The sequence below is a fragment of the Camelus bactrianus genome, chromosome 4, assembly GCF_048773025.1.
Source record: "Camelus bactrianus isolate YW-2024 breed Bactrian camel chromosome 4, ASM4877302v1, whole genome shotgun sequence".
In the NCBI taxonomy this organism is placed as follows: Eukaryota; Metazoa; Chordata; class Mammalia; order Artiodactyla; family Camelidae; genus Camelus; species Camelus bactrianus.
This window is the reverse complement of record NC_133542.1, coordinates 40,946,195-40,965,408: the sequence shown is the minus strand read 5'-3', so window position 1 is coordinate 40,965,408 and position 19,214 is coordinate 40,946,195. Positions and strand designations below refer to the sequence as shown.

The 19,214-nt window shown below is 48.4% G+C and overlaps 1 protein-coding gene and 1 long non-coding RNA gene across 2 annotated transcripts in view; one reads left to right on the top strand and one right to left on the bottom strand.

Annotated features, from left to right (window-relative positions):
• GNA14 (G protein subunit alpha 14) overlaps positions 1 to 18,579 on the top strand; it is a 148,121-nt gene extending 129,542 nt beyond the window's left edge. The window contains exons 3-7 of the mRNA XM_010952788.3: positions 9,351 to 9,505; positions 12,231 to 12,359; positions 13,717 to 13,846; positions 16,253 to 16,406; positions 17,411 to 18,579. Coding sequence (XP_010951090.1) covers positions 9,351 to 9,505; positions 12,231 to 12,359; positions 13,717 to 13,846; positions 16,253 to 16,406; positions 17,411 to 17,601 — 759 coding nt within the window. The 3' untranslated portion in view covers positions 17,602 to 18,579. The remainder of the gene's footprint in view (positions 1 to 9,350; positions 9,506 to 12,230; positions 12,360 to 13,716; positions 13,847 to 16,252; positions 16,407 to 17,410) is intronic.
• On the bottom strand, positions 7,377 to 14,940 carry LOC105067297 (uncharacterized). Its single transcript, XR_012506404.1, has 3 exons — positions 14,534 to 14,940; positions 12,235 to 13,742; positions 7,377 to 12,134 (listed from the first exon to the last, which is right to left on the bottom strand). It is a non-coding gene; the product is annotated as an uncharacterized LOC105067297 (long non-coding RNA).
• Positions 18,580 to 19,214: the final 635 nt, after the last annotated feature.

Here is a 19,214-nt window from a genome sequence, read left to right as displayed (position 1 = left end):
CTTCAGACCTTGGAGGGTGTTCTAGATGATGGTGAAAACGAGAATTTAGTTGACCTCTGTACCCCTGAGTGGAAGAGAGGATTTTAGAGCTTGAGAATGGTGGTGTGAGGAACTCGGTAGACCCTTTCTCCAGGGAAACCATTTAACCGGTGAAAATGTAACGACCATCTAAAGTTTCTGGAAATTGTCCTAAAAGCATACAGCCAATGCAGAAGCATTTACTCAGGAAAATCTCTATCTTGGTAAGAACACTGGGAGTTGGTAGCATTGGAGCCACAACCTGTTCTCAGCCTTCCCCTCGCTCCATGTGACGAGAGCGCCTTCCCAGGGAGGTGCGGCTGGGAAGATGCGGGATGCAGTCCCTTGTCTCCCCAGCTCCTAGTCCGGCTTTGCTCTGGGAGGGGCAGAGGATCCCGTCCTCTCCAGCCCTGTGTCCAGAAGCAAGGACCCCAGGCAAGGCTGGCTGCGAGGTCTGGGCTCCCCTTCCCCCCTCAGCTCTCACTCCCGGGCGGGGCCTCTGTCCCAGGCATGACAGGCTAAAGACACTGGGGCCTTAATGGCCCCCGCCCAAGCCTGCTTGTACGGTGGAGGTTCCATGTCAGTGTGGCCAAGGAAAGAAGACCAAGGATTATCAACCCCCTCCCCAACACACCGGGTCTACTTGGAGAGCAGAGGTTTTGCCCCAGGAGAAGTGGGCCGTTCTCCCCACCCCAAGTCTGGCATAGGATTCTATCTGGAGGGAGAGGCAGGATGTAAAAAGGGCATTTTCACCGGAGAGGACTGGCTCTCCTTGGAATAGAGCATAGAGGTCCTGCCGAAGGGCACTGTCAGAAACAGTGGACATCTTCTTGCTGGTGGTCAGTCAGCGGGGTGCTGGTAGCACAGTGACACGAGAAGCAACAGGCAAAATGGCAGATTGAAAAGAAACAAGCACGACCCCTCCCCCCCCCGAGATCACACTCACCCCCGGGGTCTTCAAGGCTGCTGTGCACACAAAGTGCTGAGAGGAAAAACACAACCCGAACTGTCAACCTAACATCCTGCATCCAGCAAAGCTGTCGTTTAGAAACGAAGGCGGCCCTCAACACTGTCGGTGGGAATTTAAAAATGGAGCAGCTGCTTTGGAAACAGTTTGACAGTTCTTCGAAAAGTTAAACCTAGAGTTACCCGCAGTTCCACTCCTAGGTTCAATGTCAAGGTGCTGGCAGGGCTGTGCTTTCTCCAAAGACTCTAGGAGAGGGTCTTTCCTTGCCTCTCCCAGCTCTTGGTGCCCCAGACCCATTTCTCCAACTTCCCTCTGCATGTGTGTCTGTCTTTCCGTAGCGTTTTCCTCTCTGCATCTCAGTGTCCACATTTGCCTCTTATGAGGATACCAGGCGTGTGTGTCAGGGCCCACCCTAACGGCCTCGTCCTGCCTTGGTTACATCCGCAGAGATCTTAGAACCAAATCTGGCCACGTTCACAGGTTACCAGGACTTAATACTTCGACATATCTCCTGTGGGGTGTAGGGTTTATTTTAGGGGCGCTAAAAATGTTCTCAGAATGATTATGATGATGGTTGCACAACGCCTTGACTGTTCGAAACACTGCTGAATTGCACATTTTCAGTGGGTAAGTTGTATGGCCTGTGAATTATATCTGAATAAAGATAGTTTAAAAAACTGAAAGTGGAATAAAGACATTCCAAGATTTAAAAAGGGGGAAAAAACCCAAAACAGAATTCATGGCTGACAGGCTTTCCTTAAAAGAAGTAACTGAAGGAAGTTATTTGAGGCAGAAATGTAGGGACACCAGTCATTCAAATCCACACACATAAAAAGCAGAGTTCCATTATGTTGGTCATGATAAAAGACAATCTAATTATATACTTTTCTTTCTTCTTGTTGCTAATGTAAAAGGTAATTGCATGAAAGGGGGGACTCCACACATGCACTTCCACCCACATGAAGCCAGAACAACTCCAGAGTTTCTCCCGAATTTTAGCGATTCACTTAGACGCGTTCTGTCTGGCTTCCAAGATGCGCCTGGAACCTGAGATGTTCTGCCTTGTTCAGGGCTCATGGAATATTGGCCTGTTGAATTTGTCATCATTCTACCACCACCCCTCCTGCAATGGAAACCAAATAATCATTTTTGAGACACTTTTGAGTTACTTTTGATATTGGTTAAGAAACTACATATGTTCTTTGTTGAGGGCAAAAAAAAAACAACCTTATCTAAAAGCTAATCACACTTTCTAAATGACAGAAATGTTTGGTTGGAGTTAAAAAAAAAAAAATGAAAGGTTAAGGATAAAGGTCCATCTTCTCCGATTTAATGCCCCTGGCCATAGCCCTGCCCTGTGCCTCACGGAGAGATTTTCTTACGAGTGACCGGTCCACATAGAATGCAGCCTTTTTTCCTTTTGTAAATGATGCCAGCTGATTCCAAACCGTTTTCGTCAGCAGCCCTGGGGCCTGGAGTCAGTGGCTCTGCCCGCGTCGCAGCGCCTGTTTTGGGTGCGCTGTGGCTGTGTCTGGTTATCGTGGGGTGCGGATCGCAGTGTCCCTCCTCATCCAGAGAACAAATGGGTCTGTGCGTTGCTGGGACAGGTTTGTGATTCCCATGCTCTCCTGGTACAGAGCCAAACTTGGGACCGCCTGCCCGTGCGCAGGAAAGCCCGTCTGCTGACAGCGGGCTGTGGTGAGGGGAAGTGCAGTGTCACCTGCACGTGCCAAGGAACGAGTCCGGTAACTGCTGCTTAAAAGGCCCGAACTCCTCGAGGGCTTTCAGGGGAAGGGGTTTAAAAGCCAAGTGAGGGAGAGGGGTTGTGGGCCATGTGATCATCTCATGGACATCCTTCTGACTGGTTGGTGGTGACGGGATCAGGAGTCAACATCATCAGCCTTCTGGTTCCATCTGGTCTGGGGTCCTCGTGCGTGTGGGCAGCACACAGTTAAATTTTTCCACCTGGTGGGGGTTTCAGTATCTGCAAAACAGCTCAAAGGACATGGCTCAGAATATTATCTACAGCCCTGGAGGAGGAACTAAAGGTCCTTGACTTTGTGTAATGGCTAAACTATTATTATTTTGTCTGTCTTGATTTTTCCTTTCTTTCTGCATTTTCTCACTTCTCTGATGAATTGCACTCTGGAACTCAGGGAAGCCTAGGAGAATAAAGCGTTTCTATAGACAGGAGGCAGGTGGAGGGCAGGTGGCGGGGATCTGTTCTGGGAAGGCCCCACAGGGTCCTGCTTGGTTACACTACTGCCATTTGCTTTAACATCGAAAGGAGTGCGATGCGGCTCTGTACTCAGAAATGGCATGTTTTGTATGAGTCCCATCAAAACAAGAGCTTGGTTTTCCAATCCCTACTCTCTTAACTCCATGCTTCCAACCGCAAGCTGTTTCAAACCCTTGAGTTGTTGCCACCAGAGAGCTGTGAGATATGTTGAGGCCAAAGTCACTATTGAGTTACCTCAGGGGGGGGCCTCAAGTGGCTTCCTCCCCCATGAAAGGAGCCAGCTGCTGGGGAGGCCGTCGGAGCCCAATGGGGAGGACGGCAGATCTGGTGGACGAATCTAGTGTTTGGGGCTCTGTGGATCCTGGTGGAAGTCTGAAGCTGCCCATTCTCGCTGAACCCTAAGAGGCCAAGAGGGGATTGCAGAAAGGGTGAGCTAGTCTTTCCTGACCAAAGTTAGGAGAGTGGAGGGAAGACCAGGGACCTCTAGGCAGATTTAATCCAGCTGTTCCCAGAGGGAGCGAACAGCAAGAGCCCCAGTGCCTTGCCCGGCAGGAGAACCCCCTCCGCTGTTGGTGTTCCAGTCACCAGGCCTGGTGCAGGTGAGCTTGCAGAGAAAGAGAACCGCCCATCGAAGAGGCACAGCCACCTGGTCGACCTAGCTGAGCCCAGGCCCAGGGAGAAAGCCAGCAGTCAGACATCAAGGTGTTGGTAGCATCAGCTCCTCCTGGAACCCCTGAACCAGTGTGTCCTTTTCTGTCTCTTACCAGGACCTCTCATTGGATTTAGAGTCCACACTTACCCAGTGTGATCTTATCTTGATTCCCAATTACATCTGCAAAGGCACTGTTTCCAAACAAGGCCACATTCTGAGGTGGACGTAAATTTGATGGGGATGCTTTTCAGCTCACTAGAGTTGGAAGCGCTTTCTGACAGGTTTGTAGGGTGCGAACCGTAGGAGGGAGACTGAAGCAGAGAGGGAGAGGAACTTGTTCAGGAGGGGCGCAGGGAGCACTCCTGGCACAGAGACGTGGGTGCTACAGCGGCTCCCCGCGTGACTCATTGGTGGCCTCCTGAGACCACAGAGGGCTTGGTGGGGGGGTCCCCGCAGCCCGGGCCACTGTGAGGTGGGGGATGGGGCACAGCCGGGAAACACCTGGCAGAGGGCGGCTGTGAGATGCCAGGAGGATGAAAAGGCACTTTGTGGGCCCCACGGGATGTGAGGAAACTTTGTACCTGTGAGTCAGGGGAATCTGGGGTTGAATGAGGACACAGTATTATGCTTGGTGACCGAGAAGCTGATTTGACATTTGGAGGGGGAAAAAAAACCAATTGAAAATTGTTGAGGGATCAGGCATGGCTAATATTTCATAAGTAGCAGGAGAAATCGGGACCCAGACTCCCCTGCAAGTCAGGTTGACAGGGGAGAGCTCAGGAAAGGGTTTGTGGATGGGACCTTGGAGAGGACGGCCTGAGAGAGGTGAGGTTTCCTGAGGCCGGAGATGGTGGGTGGGGGCATCTGTCGGGGAGAGCAGGTGGGGACACCTCGTGGAAGCAGGAGAGGCAGTGGGTTTGTGCGCAGGTGCAGGAGAGAGCACATGGAGGCAAGGAGGAGGTGAGGCCAGAAGTCACTGTGACTGAACTCCACAGGTTGGGGGGTGCCCGGGGCACGGCAGGCTTGTGCTGAGCCGCAGGGCATCTCGGAGTAAGACAAGCCCCTCTATTCCTGCTTTTTCTTTTCTAAAGTGGTGGTGAAACTACATAGCTTGAAATTGGTCATTATAGCCATCTTTAAATGCCCAGTTCAGGGGCATTAAGTACATTCACAGGGTTGTGCGTGTTCCTTCTTACCATGTGTGACGGCTGGAAAGTGTTGGTGTGTGGTGGGTACTGAAAGCTGGTGACAGAAAGCGTCCCATGAGGAGGTGGTCCAGAGTCTTGGGTGATGGGGAGAAAAAGTTGATCCTCCCCACCTTGTTCTGCAGATAAGTGGACTTTCTGGAACACAGGGAAGCAGGGCAGAAACATCATTTGAGAGAAAATGGGCACTGATTTCTGTTTTCTCCCCTTGAGGAGGGAGCCTTGCTAATGCCAGATTTGCTCGAAAACCAGGGGAAAAGCCCCCAAACTGATCAACAGTCCTTGATAGAGAAGCACCCAGATTTCTTTAGTGTTTTTACTGCAGTAAAATACTACAGTGAATTGAAAAGATACTTTAGCACAAGTTCTTTTCAGATGCATGAACGTATTTATACTAAAAGAGTATTTGTTGTGTATCTGAAGATCAACCGTAACTAGTTGCCCCCTATTTTTATTTGATAATCATATTCTGATGAAACTTTGAAACCTGGGCTAATTAAACCCAGAACTGAGGCAAACTGTCCCCGTTGTGGTGAGGTCTCTTGCCACCAGCACCTCTGACCAATCCCTAAGCTGTTACTGTCACCTAGACCCATCACACTGCAGGCTGGTGCAGGCGTGGTCAGCCCATCCCTAGCCCCCCACTCTGCTCTGTCACAAGTCCTACCAAGACAAAGCACCCATGGCTCCCAAATACCCTTCAGGCCACATGGAGCTCCTGGAAGACCCCTCTTCCCCCTTCAGAGCGGCCCGCTTGGATCTGGTGTCGCCTATAGGAAGTGAGTGGTGGTTGACAGAGGACAGTATGGGCCAGCCTGGTGCCCCCTAGAGGCAGTCACCTCGCCTCCGCAGTCCCATGGAGCGAGTCCAGGACACACCCTCTGAAGATGACAGGGTGGGCGTGCTAGCAGGGGGCTCCACAGAGCCAGGGATACAGGACTCCTGGGCAAATCTGGGGTGCCCTGCTCTCCCGCTGCTGCTCCCAGGAAGAAACGCCTGTGGGTTCTCACTGCAAAAGGAAAACAACCACCAAATAGGCATCCAGGATTCAAACCACCATTTCGAAAGCCCATCATTAAAGTAAGCTGTGACCCAGATATTTGTGGTGGTGTGTTTAAGAGGTTTTCAAGCTATTGGAAAGAACGGAAAAAGTGAAACACCAAAAAAAAAAAAAAAGGGAATAAAACGCCCCAGGGCAAAGAATGTTTTTTGGATGATTCTCTGGGAGTTGTGTGGCTATTTTTTTTTTTTTCAGAAATATAAATTCAGCATGGAGGGAGGACTATTGCAGAACTAGACAGGAAGCATCAGGGGAGTGTGATTTTGAGAGTTTACAGGGTGGGCGGGTCGGGTGGAGTGTGTATCCCCCAGATGGACGTACATCTGAAATGAAAGGCACACCAGTGGGAAATATGAGCACCTGAAACATGATGTTAAATTGAGCACAAAGAGTAGGACAACCTCACATAGCTCCTTGGATGTGAGGGAAACTCACTGTCCTCTTGGGCGCTTTTTCACACACTGGTAGAGACTTGTCTGTCAGCCGCCTGGAGCTGACAATTCGAGCATCGAGGAAGTTGGACAGCTCAGGATGTGGGCAACTGGACTCAGTCCCGTTCCCACTTGTTTGCTTATGGCTGATGGAAACAATTTAACCTCTCTTGTCACTTTTTATACAATTCAAAGGGCATACCAATAAAATTTGAATTTATAGAGCGCTGCCCTCTACTAGACTTAAAGATAGCCGCTAAGGCGGGAGGGGGTGGTGTATAGCTCAGTGGTAGAGCGCAAGCTTAGAATGCACGAGGTCCTGGGTTTAATCCCCAGTACCTCCATTACGAAAAATAAAAAAATAAAATCTAAAAAAAGTAAAGTAATATACTTAAAAAAATAGCAGCAAAGATGTGCCTTTCACTAAACTCTAACTCTCAAACTCTCTCACTCCTATTCACTAAGCCTTCCTGTTAAAGAGTGAGACTGTCTGGGTCTTTATCTAGAAATTATTACTCTGAGATAGGCACCAAGATAAAATTCAGACCGTGTAATTCGCTGAAATTATGATTGTGTATAAAGCAAGCCCCACGGGAGTCTACTGTCAGTGGGTGCAATCAGAGAAGCTGTCACTAGGTGGCGCCATGAATCATAGCGGAGTGAACCCTATGGCCAGACTGTCCCTAGTCATTGCTATTGATTGATTGGCTTTGGTAAGCATATAAACTAATCAGTGAAGCTTACTTTTTCTATAAACATCACATTGATATTGATATTTATACAGACCACCAACAACCATCTACCTGATCTTCATTTTATTTTTATTTTATCAGTTATATCCTTTAGAGTAAGGGTTATGTGGACTGCCATCAGTGGTGGCTTTCAGAATGTGAGTTTCATTTTGGGGGAGGCATTCTCCAGTGGAGACCATCTGATCACATCTGCAGGGCGGGAGAGCTGGGGAGGACGTGGGAGACAGCCCTTCTGCTCCGTCCAGACACTGTCCTGGTTCTCCATTTGTTGTTCTCTCTGGCTCAGAACAGGGCACATGATACAAACTGTGCCAGGGGCAGGATTAGAAGTCCTGGTTTACAGGCTGTCAATGTGTCCTGTTTTTGCAAACAAGAAATATTTAATAGGCATCTGTTGCAATAATAAGGCTAGCTCTGCTTACATTTAGCTGGTACTTTATAGATCGGGTGCCCCCGAAAATCACTGGCTCCTCTTACAAATGACAATGCTGAGGCAGGTAACCTGTTGGGCTCCTTAAAAGTCCCAACTGAACTGCTTAGAATTCTGGGTCCTGATTCCCTGCCCAGACACTGCCCACTAACCCATCCTGCCCAACCTTGTTTATGACTCAACAGACAGGATCCTCGACCTGCCTGAGGATCCCACAGTCTGGGGGAAGAGTTTATATTCACTCTTGATGGACGTGGGGTAAAGCCGTGTTGATTTAATCACACCCCTGGGTTTTGCCCTGAGCCAAGTGAATCTGTAAGATCTGCCTTTTCTCAAACTTTCTGCTGGGCTTCCTGATGAACAGTGAAGGCAAGAGAGACTTTTCAGGGGGTGCAGGACACACACTCAAGGAGATCACAGCTGCCAGATGGATGCTGTGCTGACTCATAGCCACCAGTGAACAGCCCTCTCTGCATGATGTAATTGCCCTGAGATACAGCATGCTGGGAGAGGGAAGAGGCGGCCGGGTTCCCGTCTCTCTCAGCGGGATCCTCTTGTCTGCCGCAGCTTGCAGCCAAGGACGGGATGTTGAGCCCCTGGGGCCAACACAGGGATGTGCTGTGGATGCGGGCCAACCTTCTCATTTTCATTTGCTGAAGTTTGGAAAGATTTCTGGCCTCATGCCAGCTTGTTGATTAAATGAGATAATATACGTAGAACCCTTGGCATCTAGTAAGTGGGAAATAAATAATAACTGCAATAATAGTAATAATTACAGCAATAATGATCTTAACAACTGCTGCAGTAACAGAGCAGTCGTAACAGAGCAGTGATTATTCAATAACGATGGTAACAATAAACACAGTATTAGGGCAGTAAGTGGCACGGGGTGGGGGTGGGAGGTCACAGTGGGTGTGTTCCCCCCGGTGGGAATGAGTTTTATTAGTGATGCATGATGATAAAAAGTGGACTGTATGAGAACTCTCTGTACTTTCCTCTGTTTTGCTGTGAACCTAAAACTGCTATAAAAAAATGGTCTATTAAGACATTTTTAAAAGAACAAGAGAGAGAAGCAAGCAGACCAGCAATTAGCTGTTGGGGTTATTTTTCAGTTCTCTGCAGACAGCGCACTCCCTTGTTGCCTGCACCAGGGTGGACCTGCTGGCGCCACCCCATCCTTGGTGTGCCACGGTAATAACGGTTACTCTAAAACAGTCCCGTTGGCTGCAGGTATTCATATGAGCAGCATGTTAATGAAGTAGTTTGTTATCACTATGATGAGCAGTCATTTTCTGTTCACAACTGGGTGTTGAGTGCTGGTGACACTGGCCCTGGGGCACTACTGCGACCGAAGGCCACAGGTCGTGGGCTCCGTGTGGCTCTCCTGCCGGAGGTGAGCAGCCACGCCATCCCCACTCCTCGAGGCTGCGGCTGAGTGGCTTGGCTGTGAGCAGCCTGTCTGGAGGGCACCCACCGGAGCCCAGCATCTGGGGACATCTTCCCTAACTCAGGGACGAGGGCCAGTCTTGTCCCCAAGTCACGGATGGGCTGTCGTCTTTCCTTTGCCTAGTGAAAGGTTCTCTTTCCTTCGAGCAGGATAACGCACAGCTGATCAGAGAGGTGGAAGCAGACAAGGTGTCCGCGCTCTCCAGGGACCAGGTGGAGGCCATCAAGCAGCTGTGGCAGGACCCAGGGATCCAGGAGTGCTACGACAGGCGGAGGGAGTACCAGCTGTCGGACTCTGCCAAGTAGTGAGTACAGCGGCCCCGGCCGGCCTCCCAAGGCCATTTCAGGGAAGCAGGGCCATGTTTCAAGGAAGCTTCTCACCAGGGAGAAAGGAGCTGTTCGCTGAAATGCGGGCGCTCAGCGCAACGCTGCTTGTGTCTATTCCCCTCTTACTTTTTAGTGCATCTCTTCCCACCTCCTAAAATTTCCCTTCCTGCCATGGAGCCTCAGCTAGCTCTCCTGGCCCGAACCTACCTTTCCCCATCAAGTTCTAAGCCTCAGTCCTTCTCAATGAGAGGCTAAGTGAAATGTGGGCTTCCTTTGTGGGGCTGATCTCATTCAGGGTGCTGGGATTACCTGATTTAAACAAGAACTACACCTGCTTCTGTTTCCCCCTCTCCACATCCCTCTGCCTTCTCATTTCCTGCTGCATAGACAGCAGGTTGAATTTCCCTAAAATCAGAGTTTAGACCAAAAGTGCCACACACCAGTCAGCAGCTGATGTGGTGCTGCCCTCTAGCGGCTCAGAGAGGCTCTGCGGGCCCAGCCACGGAAAGCGCAGTCCTGAAGCCCCCGTTTATGATGCCTTGTGGAGGCCCTACTGCTGTATGCTGGATCCGTAAGGCTCTATCTTTTAATCATGAATCCATTAAGGTAAAAAGAAACAGAAGGTTCTGCGTGCAGACTATCCCATAGAGATCACAGAATCTGATTTTAAGAATTTCCCAAAGCAATGCCTCTGCTGGCCAGGTCACCAGGCAAATAGTTGGATCATGGTCCTTCTTTAAGAGGTGAGGATTCCTGCTTCCGCAGCTCAGCTCCTTCCTCCTTGCTGTGTGTCATTTCTATCCTCTGGGGACTCTGGCACCCCTTTCCCAGACGCGTCCTCTTCCCTTCAGGTGCTGGGATTGACCTCTGAGCCAGTGTGGGTGGGTAACTCACCCATCACCTGGACAAGGCAGGGGTGGGATTGAAACCAGAATCTTACCTCCTCAGTGTCACTGTCCTCTCTTTGGCATTTGTCCCAGGCTGAGTGTTTAATGACATTAATTTAGGTTCTGAGTACAGGAACATTTAGGTGCAACAGAGCAGCAAAGTGGGAAGAGGAAATAAAAGAAGCCCCCACGAGGTGTTGGATTAGCACAGAAGACAGCTGGCCGGAAGGGAGGTAGTGTCCCAAGGAGGAGGGCAGACTGCCTTTGACAGCTGGGGAGCTGGGCCCAGGTTCAAGTCAGCCAAGGCCTTCCTGGCCCTCACCCAGGAAAGCCCAGTCATTTGCTGCTGTAAAGGCCCTGGGGAGTGGCTGGGGCTCCTCCTGTAGGTCCACCTGGAAAAGACCCACTGGACCTGCTGTAGATTTTGATCTCTGAAAACTGGGGCAAGTCCACTGAGAAGAATGTTGGAGAGACCAGGGTGGTGGACAGAGCTGCAGCAGAGAAAACGATGGTCACAAACCCAGACGGTGCCCTGCCTTTGCCCCTGGGGAGGCCCCCAGGCACGTGGGCACTTCCTTGGGCCAGGTCAGCGGTTGCTGGCTGCTTATTTAGACAGGAAGTCATTTCACAAAAATTGAGCACGTGCCTGCTATGTGTAGGCACTGGGGTCAGGGCTGCAGATACAGCCAGTGCTCTCTGCCCTGAAGGAACATAGTCTGGTGGAAAGAGGCCAGAATAAATCAAAGCATCACAGGCGGAGTTCACGGGTAATAAGCCCTGGGGGTGGATGGTGGTGTGGGCACAGGAGGCTGCCCCCGCGGTCTGCTTCCTAGGCTGAGGGCTACAGCTGAACAGGGTTTGCCTGTTACCTCTTGGCTCCCCTTCACGTCACCTGTTTGGCCCCAGCAGACCTCGGTGAGCTCTGCCTGTGCGTGGAGAAGGCAGGGCCAGCCTCAAGAGTGCAGGGTCTCCAAGTCACCACACCATCATTGACCAAGGCCTGAGTTACATGATGATTCACTCAGAAGTGCCTTCTTAAAAGGCCTTTAAAAAGGTGTCCTCTTGTTTTACTACAGAAAACAGTGATATATGTTTTAAGACAATATTGTAGACCAACCATAGTTCAATTTTAAAAAATGAAAAAAGAACTGTAAAAAGATAAAAAAAAAATGAGTACCAATTAATTGAGCTTCTCAGAAGTATCATAGAACATGCTTCTGTTTGTGTTCCATATACCCTACCTATTAGTAGAACCTGCAGGAAAAAAAAAAGAAATTAAAGAACCATTGCAGTGATCGATCCCCCAGTCATCCAAGACAAGTTCTGGGTGATGTTTAATCCTCCAGTGTAACAAACTTTTTTCTTATTTTGAGAGGACTTCCCATTGGCCTGTTTCATGCCTTTATATTTTCTTCAAAATTCGAATTCACTGAAAACAGTGTTCAAGAACAGCACCTACATCCTATCATGTTCTTGGATGAGGGCTTGTGGGAGGAAGAGGACAGATGAGATGTCAGAGAGCCCATTCCACCCTCCTCCTCCTCCTGGCCCCGCTGGCTCCCTCACCAGCCGGAGACTCATGGAGCTCAGGACCAGGAAGAAGAGAGGACGAGATCCGCAGGTTTCCCGGAAGGCTCACCAAAGCTTCTGACCTGTGTTCTCTCCACAACGGTCGTAGGAGGGCTGGAGTGCTGGCTCTCACGAAAGTCACTGATGGAACCTGTGAATCAGAGGGGGGTTCACTATGAGTTGGGGTGACTTCCCTGGAGAGGGAGAGGCATTTCTCCCTGCTCAGCATCTTGTTCTTGAATATCAGTTACCTGACTGACATTGACCGGATCGCCATGCCGTCATTCGTGCCAACGCAGCAGGACGTGCTTCGTGTCCGAGTGCCCACAACCGGCATCATTGAGTATCCGTTTGACTTGGAAAACATCATCTTTCGGTAAGACTGTCTCCCAGCATGACCCATTAGAATCTGTCCGTCCAGGCTTGTAAGTCCCCAGATGGATTCCTAAATGTGTTATTGCTAAGATGGGTTGTATCTCTTAGGGCATTACTGGCCCTCTCCATCATAGGGCATTTAGAGTTGTGGTACATCTCAAGTCCTACAATGGAGAGAAACACACCTTTCTATTCCCCTTAGAGAAGACGAGCATCCTCACTGAGGTCTGGAATGATTCTTATGCACAAAACACACGCACACAGAGATGTCTCTTTCTGTGACCCACAGACTGAAGATACTGTTGTCTTTTCCCTTTATCATTGCAAATTCCACAGCACTTTTATATCCATCAGTTCCCCTGTTCTTCCTAGTAACTGTTACACACACTAGTCGGGATGGCACAGGTAGTCCTGCCTGTACTCCGACTATATCTCAGTGTTTCTGGAGCACCTGTCACACTGGGGGAGCCCTCTGCTCGAGCTCCTTGATTTTCTGCATCTCTGGGAGCACATGCCCTGTGCCTGTGTGCCCATGAATTTATCTAAACCTTTTCAGAATCCATGCTGCTTGCAACTTCCAAAACCTTTATCTGGTCCACAGATTGATTCTCTTTAGCCCACTTGGTGTTTTAAAAAACTTTTCAGCCAACGTTTAAAAGTCGGGCTATTCTGCTGAAAGTATTAAGAGGTATGCTATATCTCTTAAAAAGTTGGAGGATCTGGTCCAATAGCGAGCCTGCGTTTCTGTCCAGCTGTGCCTGCTGCAGTGGGGGAGCAGCCATTCCTTTAGACAGGGCCCCCAGCACTCATGAGGTGAATGCTTTTCTACTCTTGAGAGGCCCACTGAACTCATTTCCACGCCTGACCCCGGGCATGTTCAAGCTTGCAGCTGATCCTTGGGCTATGATTCCTTGAACCCTTTCCCAAAGACACACACACAGGCTTTGGATTTCCACATTGTACAGAGGCACATGCAGGTCTCTCCGGGGAAGGGGTGGTGTCCAGCTAATGCAGAAAGAATCTGAGGATGATTCGAAGACCCATGGAAACAAAAAGGGGTGAGGGCCTGAAGGAGGCTGAGTAGACTTGGAAGCTGGCCTGACTCTCCGGCCTTCTGTGTCTAGGGTCCTGGCATTCTGTGGTGGCTAGAGCAACGCACAAGTGGGTTGGCTGCAGTAGCTTCCTAACCAGCGTCCCCCAGCAGGCTCCACCTCAGTGACCCCTGCTTCCATCTTTAGTAACGTCACTTACATTCTGTACCTCCTTTGCCAGGACACATCCAGTGGTTCTTCATTGTCTAAAGAGTGCTGATTTCCATGTCCTTTTTCCCCAAAGAGTCGTATGTTTCTGTTGAACAGGATGGTGGATGTTGGCGGCCAGCGATCTGAAAGGCGGAAATGGATTCACTGCTTTGAGAGTGTCACCTCCATTATTTTTCTGGTTGCTCTGAGTGAATATGACCAGGTCCTGGCCGAGTGCGACAATGAGGTACGCCCGGTGGGGAGTTAGGTATCTGTCTTCCACAGCTAACCAATTTCTGCAGGTTGCAAGAGGCCAGCCGGCTCTGGCAGTAGACCCTACCCCTGAGGCTAAATCATCTCATACTCAGAGTGTCGTCTGTGGGCTGGCAGCATAGGTGTCCCATCAACCCAGATGGAGTACATCAGAATCTTTAACATGATCTCAGGTTATCTGAGAATCACTGACCTAGGATCCTGGTTCTCGAACTTGGATGCACACCAGAATTCCCTGGGGGACCTTACAGAACAACCTGGCGGTTGGGTCCAACCCCAGTGGGGTGTGGCTTGAGCACAATGTGCTATGAAGCATGGAGCCACTCAAAAGCACGGTTCTCAGCCTTGGCTGCATATTGAGGAGTTTGTTTTGTTTTATTTTTTAAAAGCACACCTTTTGGACCCAACAGTAGATTCGTATTTCCTGGGTTTGAGTTGGAGATATCGTCACTAAGCTCCCTGGGGATGCTAACATACAGCCAAAGTAGAGCAAAGGTATTCCTTAAAAAGCTTCATCTCAGGCTCCCCAACCAGATCCCTAAATGAGCTGGCATGGGGAGTGATGCCAGATGCTTGCAGCTGTTCTGGGACCACCTGGCAGAGCATCTGCCCTTCATGTCCTCTAGAAGGGACTTGCCCAGGGCAGCTGGGACTGACTCACCTCAGTCAGGCATTCGGTGCCCTCAGCCGAGTCCCCACAGCACTGGCCGGGTGAGCTCCATCAGCCGGGTCTGCTGGGTCAGAAGAGTGAAGAGAATCATCATGGTCACCTCTGCGTGAGGCTGGGGATACCTCTTGGGGAATAACGACTGTCTTCTCTTCATCTTTCACCCCATCCTTTGCACAATGACCTCCTGACCTTTTAGAAATATCTTTTGCTTATAGGGCATGAAAGGTAAATCAATGAAGAATTCTGTCCAGGATTAGGCAATAACTATGAACAAATTCTATCTTGTATTTTTTTGAGAGCAGATTTGTCCCTGAGGAGGACAGTTACATTAGCTCATTAGCAGAGGATTAACCCATTTACTAATGTCACTGTGCAAAGAAGAATAGAAATCTTGGCTGCCGCCCAGCTCTTCCAGTGGAGAAATTTTTTTTTAAAAAAGCACAGGCATTGGATTATCCATATGAAAATTAGCTCCAAATTTGTCTCAGGAATTACTTAGGACATTCCTCAGGGAACCCAAAGACTAGTCAGGTGTGGCAGGGACAAAGTACCTTGGCCTTATGTGCTAAGAAATTAATCATATTCTCCTCTCTGAAAAACCCAAGGTATCTGTGGGAAAATTAAGTGGTTGCCACCCCAGACTTTCCATCCTGGTTGTAAAAATGTGTTGCACCCACTCACTGTGCTGTCCAGGAATTGTTCTCTCATATATTGTACTTCCTTGCCAATCATTATTGATAAGATTATAATACATTTTAAAGAAGCTTTAAAAACAAGTGAGGGTTTATCTTTCTGGTAATAAATTCCAGAATTGCTCCCCCAGATGCTACCACGCAGGAAAGCAGGCCTAGGCACTGGGAGGTTGCAGGCGTGCGCCTCTGGAGCAGGAGTGCGGGGCTTTCGTGTTTCCCCGTCTCAAGGAAGGGAAGGGTTTCTTTCCTCTTAGCATTCTGCTCTCTCTCAAGTATTTCTATCGAAGACAGTTATTGTCACCAGCTAGGATTTGTAAGTGCCCTGTCTGTTCTCCATAAATTAGGATTATTTAATATTTCTTTGCCAATGTCTAATGTTCAGAAATTATTACTGTTCTTCTAACCTAGCTTCCACTGGATTGTACTGTATTGTATAGTCTTGGGGAGGTATTTAACCTTTGTGGACAATAGTATGCTCATCTATCACGTGGGGATCCGCTTCCATTGGAGAGCTCACCTGTGTTGCACACGTGTAAAGTGTGGCACAGGGCAGGTGCTCCGTAGCGTTTGTTCGCTTCTGCACCAGCGTCCAGCATTCCTGAGGGCAGTGGCCCCGTCAGAAGAGCCTTCCTCCTCCTCACCATCACTCCTGAGGCCCAGTCTGGAAGCCTGCACACAATTAAAGTGGGTGTCTCCCGTCTGCAGCTCTGAACTGCCCCCACTTGGTAATCCCAACGGTTATACACAGCCTATATACACATAGCCTGGGTGTGAACCTTCTTTTTCCAAGTTGCACAAAAGGCTTTCTTGTATCATATCGGGGCCAGAGGAGTTTGGGTGCTACAGGAGAGGAGGTCCAGGAGGGGTCCACGTGCTCACCAGCCTCAGCAAGGACAGCAACTGGACACTGCGGCCCGGTCACAGGAGGACAGATGGATGGAACCAGTGATTTGGCATGTTGTTCCCAAAGCTTTGCTTTTCTTTCTAATTTATCCTAAGTCTCTTCTTTCTCACTCAGAACCGCATGGAGGAGAGCAAAGCCTTATTTAAAACCATCATCACTTACCCCTGGTTTCTGAACTCATCGGTGATTTTGTTCTTAAACAAGAAGGATCTTTTGGAAGAGAAGATCATGTACTCTCATCTAATTAGCTATTTTCCTGAATACACTGGTAAGTAAGTGTCTGTCTTGTTGACCTGACCGCCCCAGCCTCAGTTCAGAGTTCTGAGCAGGGCTCCCAGGGGCCTCCTTGATCTGCCTTCAGCAGACTTTCTGACCATTCCCCACCTCTGAGTAGAAGCTCCAGTTGAATCACTGCATTTTCGCCTCTCTCCATACATGCCTCTCCCAGTGCCTGGAATACATGTGCCAACTCCTTTTGCTAACTGCACTTTGTTCTCTGAGACACAGCTCAGGCACCTCCTCCTTGGGGAAGTCCTTCTGCCCCTCACCCCACCCCCATCCACAGTAGGCAGCCCTGCCTCGTGCTCCCCTGGCAGCCTGGGCTCGCCTTGCTCTCTCCCCAGTCAGTTCCTAGCACTGAGGGCAGAGGCTGTGCCTGACTTACCTTCGCATTTGCAGGGTCAGTCAGAGCACCTGGCACTCCTCCTATGGAGGTTAGGGTGGCAGCCCCTTTACCAGACACAGAGTAGATGCTCAGGCTCTTTATGTAGACGACCAACCCATCGCACTAGATTACGCCCTAGTGCTAATGATTTCTCGTGCAGGAGGTCTCAAACACTGGTGTTAAGAAGAGCAGAGTTTGAGCACTTTCCTTTTTCCTTGTATTGACTTCACTGGCCATGCAGCATGGAGCCTGAGAGCTTTAGAATCCGCCTCGGGCGCCTAGTAATGCTAGTCCCCTGTATTCTTTCTCTTCCCTCCCCCAGTTCACTTAATAAGAATTACCTATCTTGCAAAGTGGTCCAAATCAGAAAATACAAACTGAGTCACTATTTTTCAACAAATTTTACGTACCAGGGGACACTAAAATACCCTTTTGCAGCCATACTGAGGTATAATAAAGATGCTCTAGGTAAACGAGTCCCGGGGGATAAGACGACTCAGAGAAGGATCCCCAGTAAGAACCAGGGCACACTGGGAATGCTGTGGGGGACGACCTGCTGGTGAGTCCGTATCCTTCTTCTTTATTTCTCTAACTGCCCTTGTGACTAGGACCAAAGCAAGACGTCAAAGCTGCCAGAGACTTTATCCTGAAGCTTTATCAAGATCAGAATCCCGACAAAGAAAAAGTCATCTATTCCCACTTCACGTGTGCTACAGACACAGAGAATATCCGCTTTGTGTTTGCTGCTGTGAAAGACACAATTCTACAGCTGAACCTGAGGGAATTCAACCTAGTTTAAAAGCTGCTCCCCACTCCTCACCCAGGCTCCAAGACTGGGCTTGCAAGCCTCCTGCTTTGTTTGCAAGTGCTTCTGACATCACCCGCCCAGCCCACTGGGCGGCACCAAGTCCCCCACGCAGGCCACAGGGACAGGGACGGGTGATGAAGCTTGTTAAGATATCTGAGTTCAGCAAAACTTTTTCAAAGTCTTTATTCCTAAATTGTTTTTATATTTCTTTTCTTAATTTTAGGCTACAAGATTCTCCATAATTTTTTGATTTGATATTTTATAGAATTTAAAAGCCACTGTGATTTATGGTTTTGTTTTTTTTTTTTTTAAGTGTGTATAATAATAGCCATTAAAAATCACATTACAGAGGAGCCTGTCAGTTTATAGATTAGGCTTTGAGACTTTTAGGATTAGTTTGGGTGACTTTTTTTTTTTAAAGAAAGTTAATGGCCTTGAAGCTTTATATTAAATTTTATAATTGAATGCTTTTCTCTCTTCATGCTTAAGTATATACCTTTAACATGCAACCAAAGATTTTTTTTTTAAACAGTTGGTTCTCCTTTGTGTTAACTTTCTAAGTCAAATTAATGACTATCAGTACTTCTAATTTAGTTTTGCCATAATTTGATCACTCTGATACCAAAGTTTTTGACTTAAGATAAATGGGCAGTAGATAGCATGTATGTTATACTGGTTAAAAAAATAATAAAGTGTGTATATTTATATATATATGTATTCCAATGTAGATGTCCAGGTCTTATAAACTTATGAAATAGCTAAAAGCCCAATATGTTTAACAGATGTAATGTAACCCCTGCCAAAGTTCTGATAGCCACCAGAGATTTCCTGTTTGAACCATGTATGCTGTGCCTTTCTGAGAAGGCTAAGAATATATACCATTGTGCCATTAGCATTGGATTGTTTTTTCTTTGAGCTTATTAACAGTTCTGCTCCTAAAAATAAAAATTCTGTGTCTTTTAACAGTTAGTAACTCAGAAACTTTGTAAATGTCCTTGTAGGGGAGGAAAAATAATTTTCCCTCCACCCTTCTATGTTCTTGGGTCAGACTTCACCCCTGTAATAAATGATAAACAGGAGAAAAACAACACAAATCTAGTGCCATGGTAAAGCACAGTCATTAAGGGTAAGGTTGTTTTGCAGAATTAAGTTGGGTACCGTCTCCAGTGGTAAGAGTTTTTGTTCATTTAGCGTCATCCTTCCCTTCCAGGTAGAGAGAGACATCCTTAAAATGGAGACTCCCCTTATAACTGTAAATTTCCCTTACCAAAGGGTAACTTCTACTAGGTTTTCAGAGCTTTGCCTGTGTCTGTTCTGCAAAACCACCTTACCCTTATTTACTGTGCTTTACCTGGTACCCTCCCGTAACTGGCCTTCCCGCCTCCTCCATCTTTCTTACGTCTTTAGCTGAAGACGATATTTAAGGTGATGCTTGGATCACTTCAGGGGAGTTAAACTCAGTTTTCCAGGGTATCTCCCATGTATACAGGAGGGATACACGGTACTAGACTTCTGTTGTTTTTCTCCTGTTAATCTTTTCAAAGGATCCATCATCTGGTCACTGATGAGTAGGATCTTCAATGGTATATTAATTTCAATAGCAA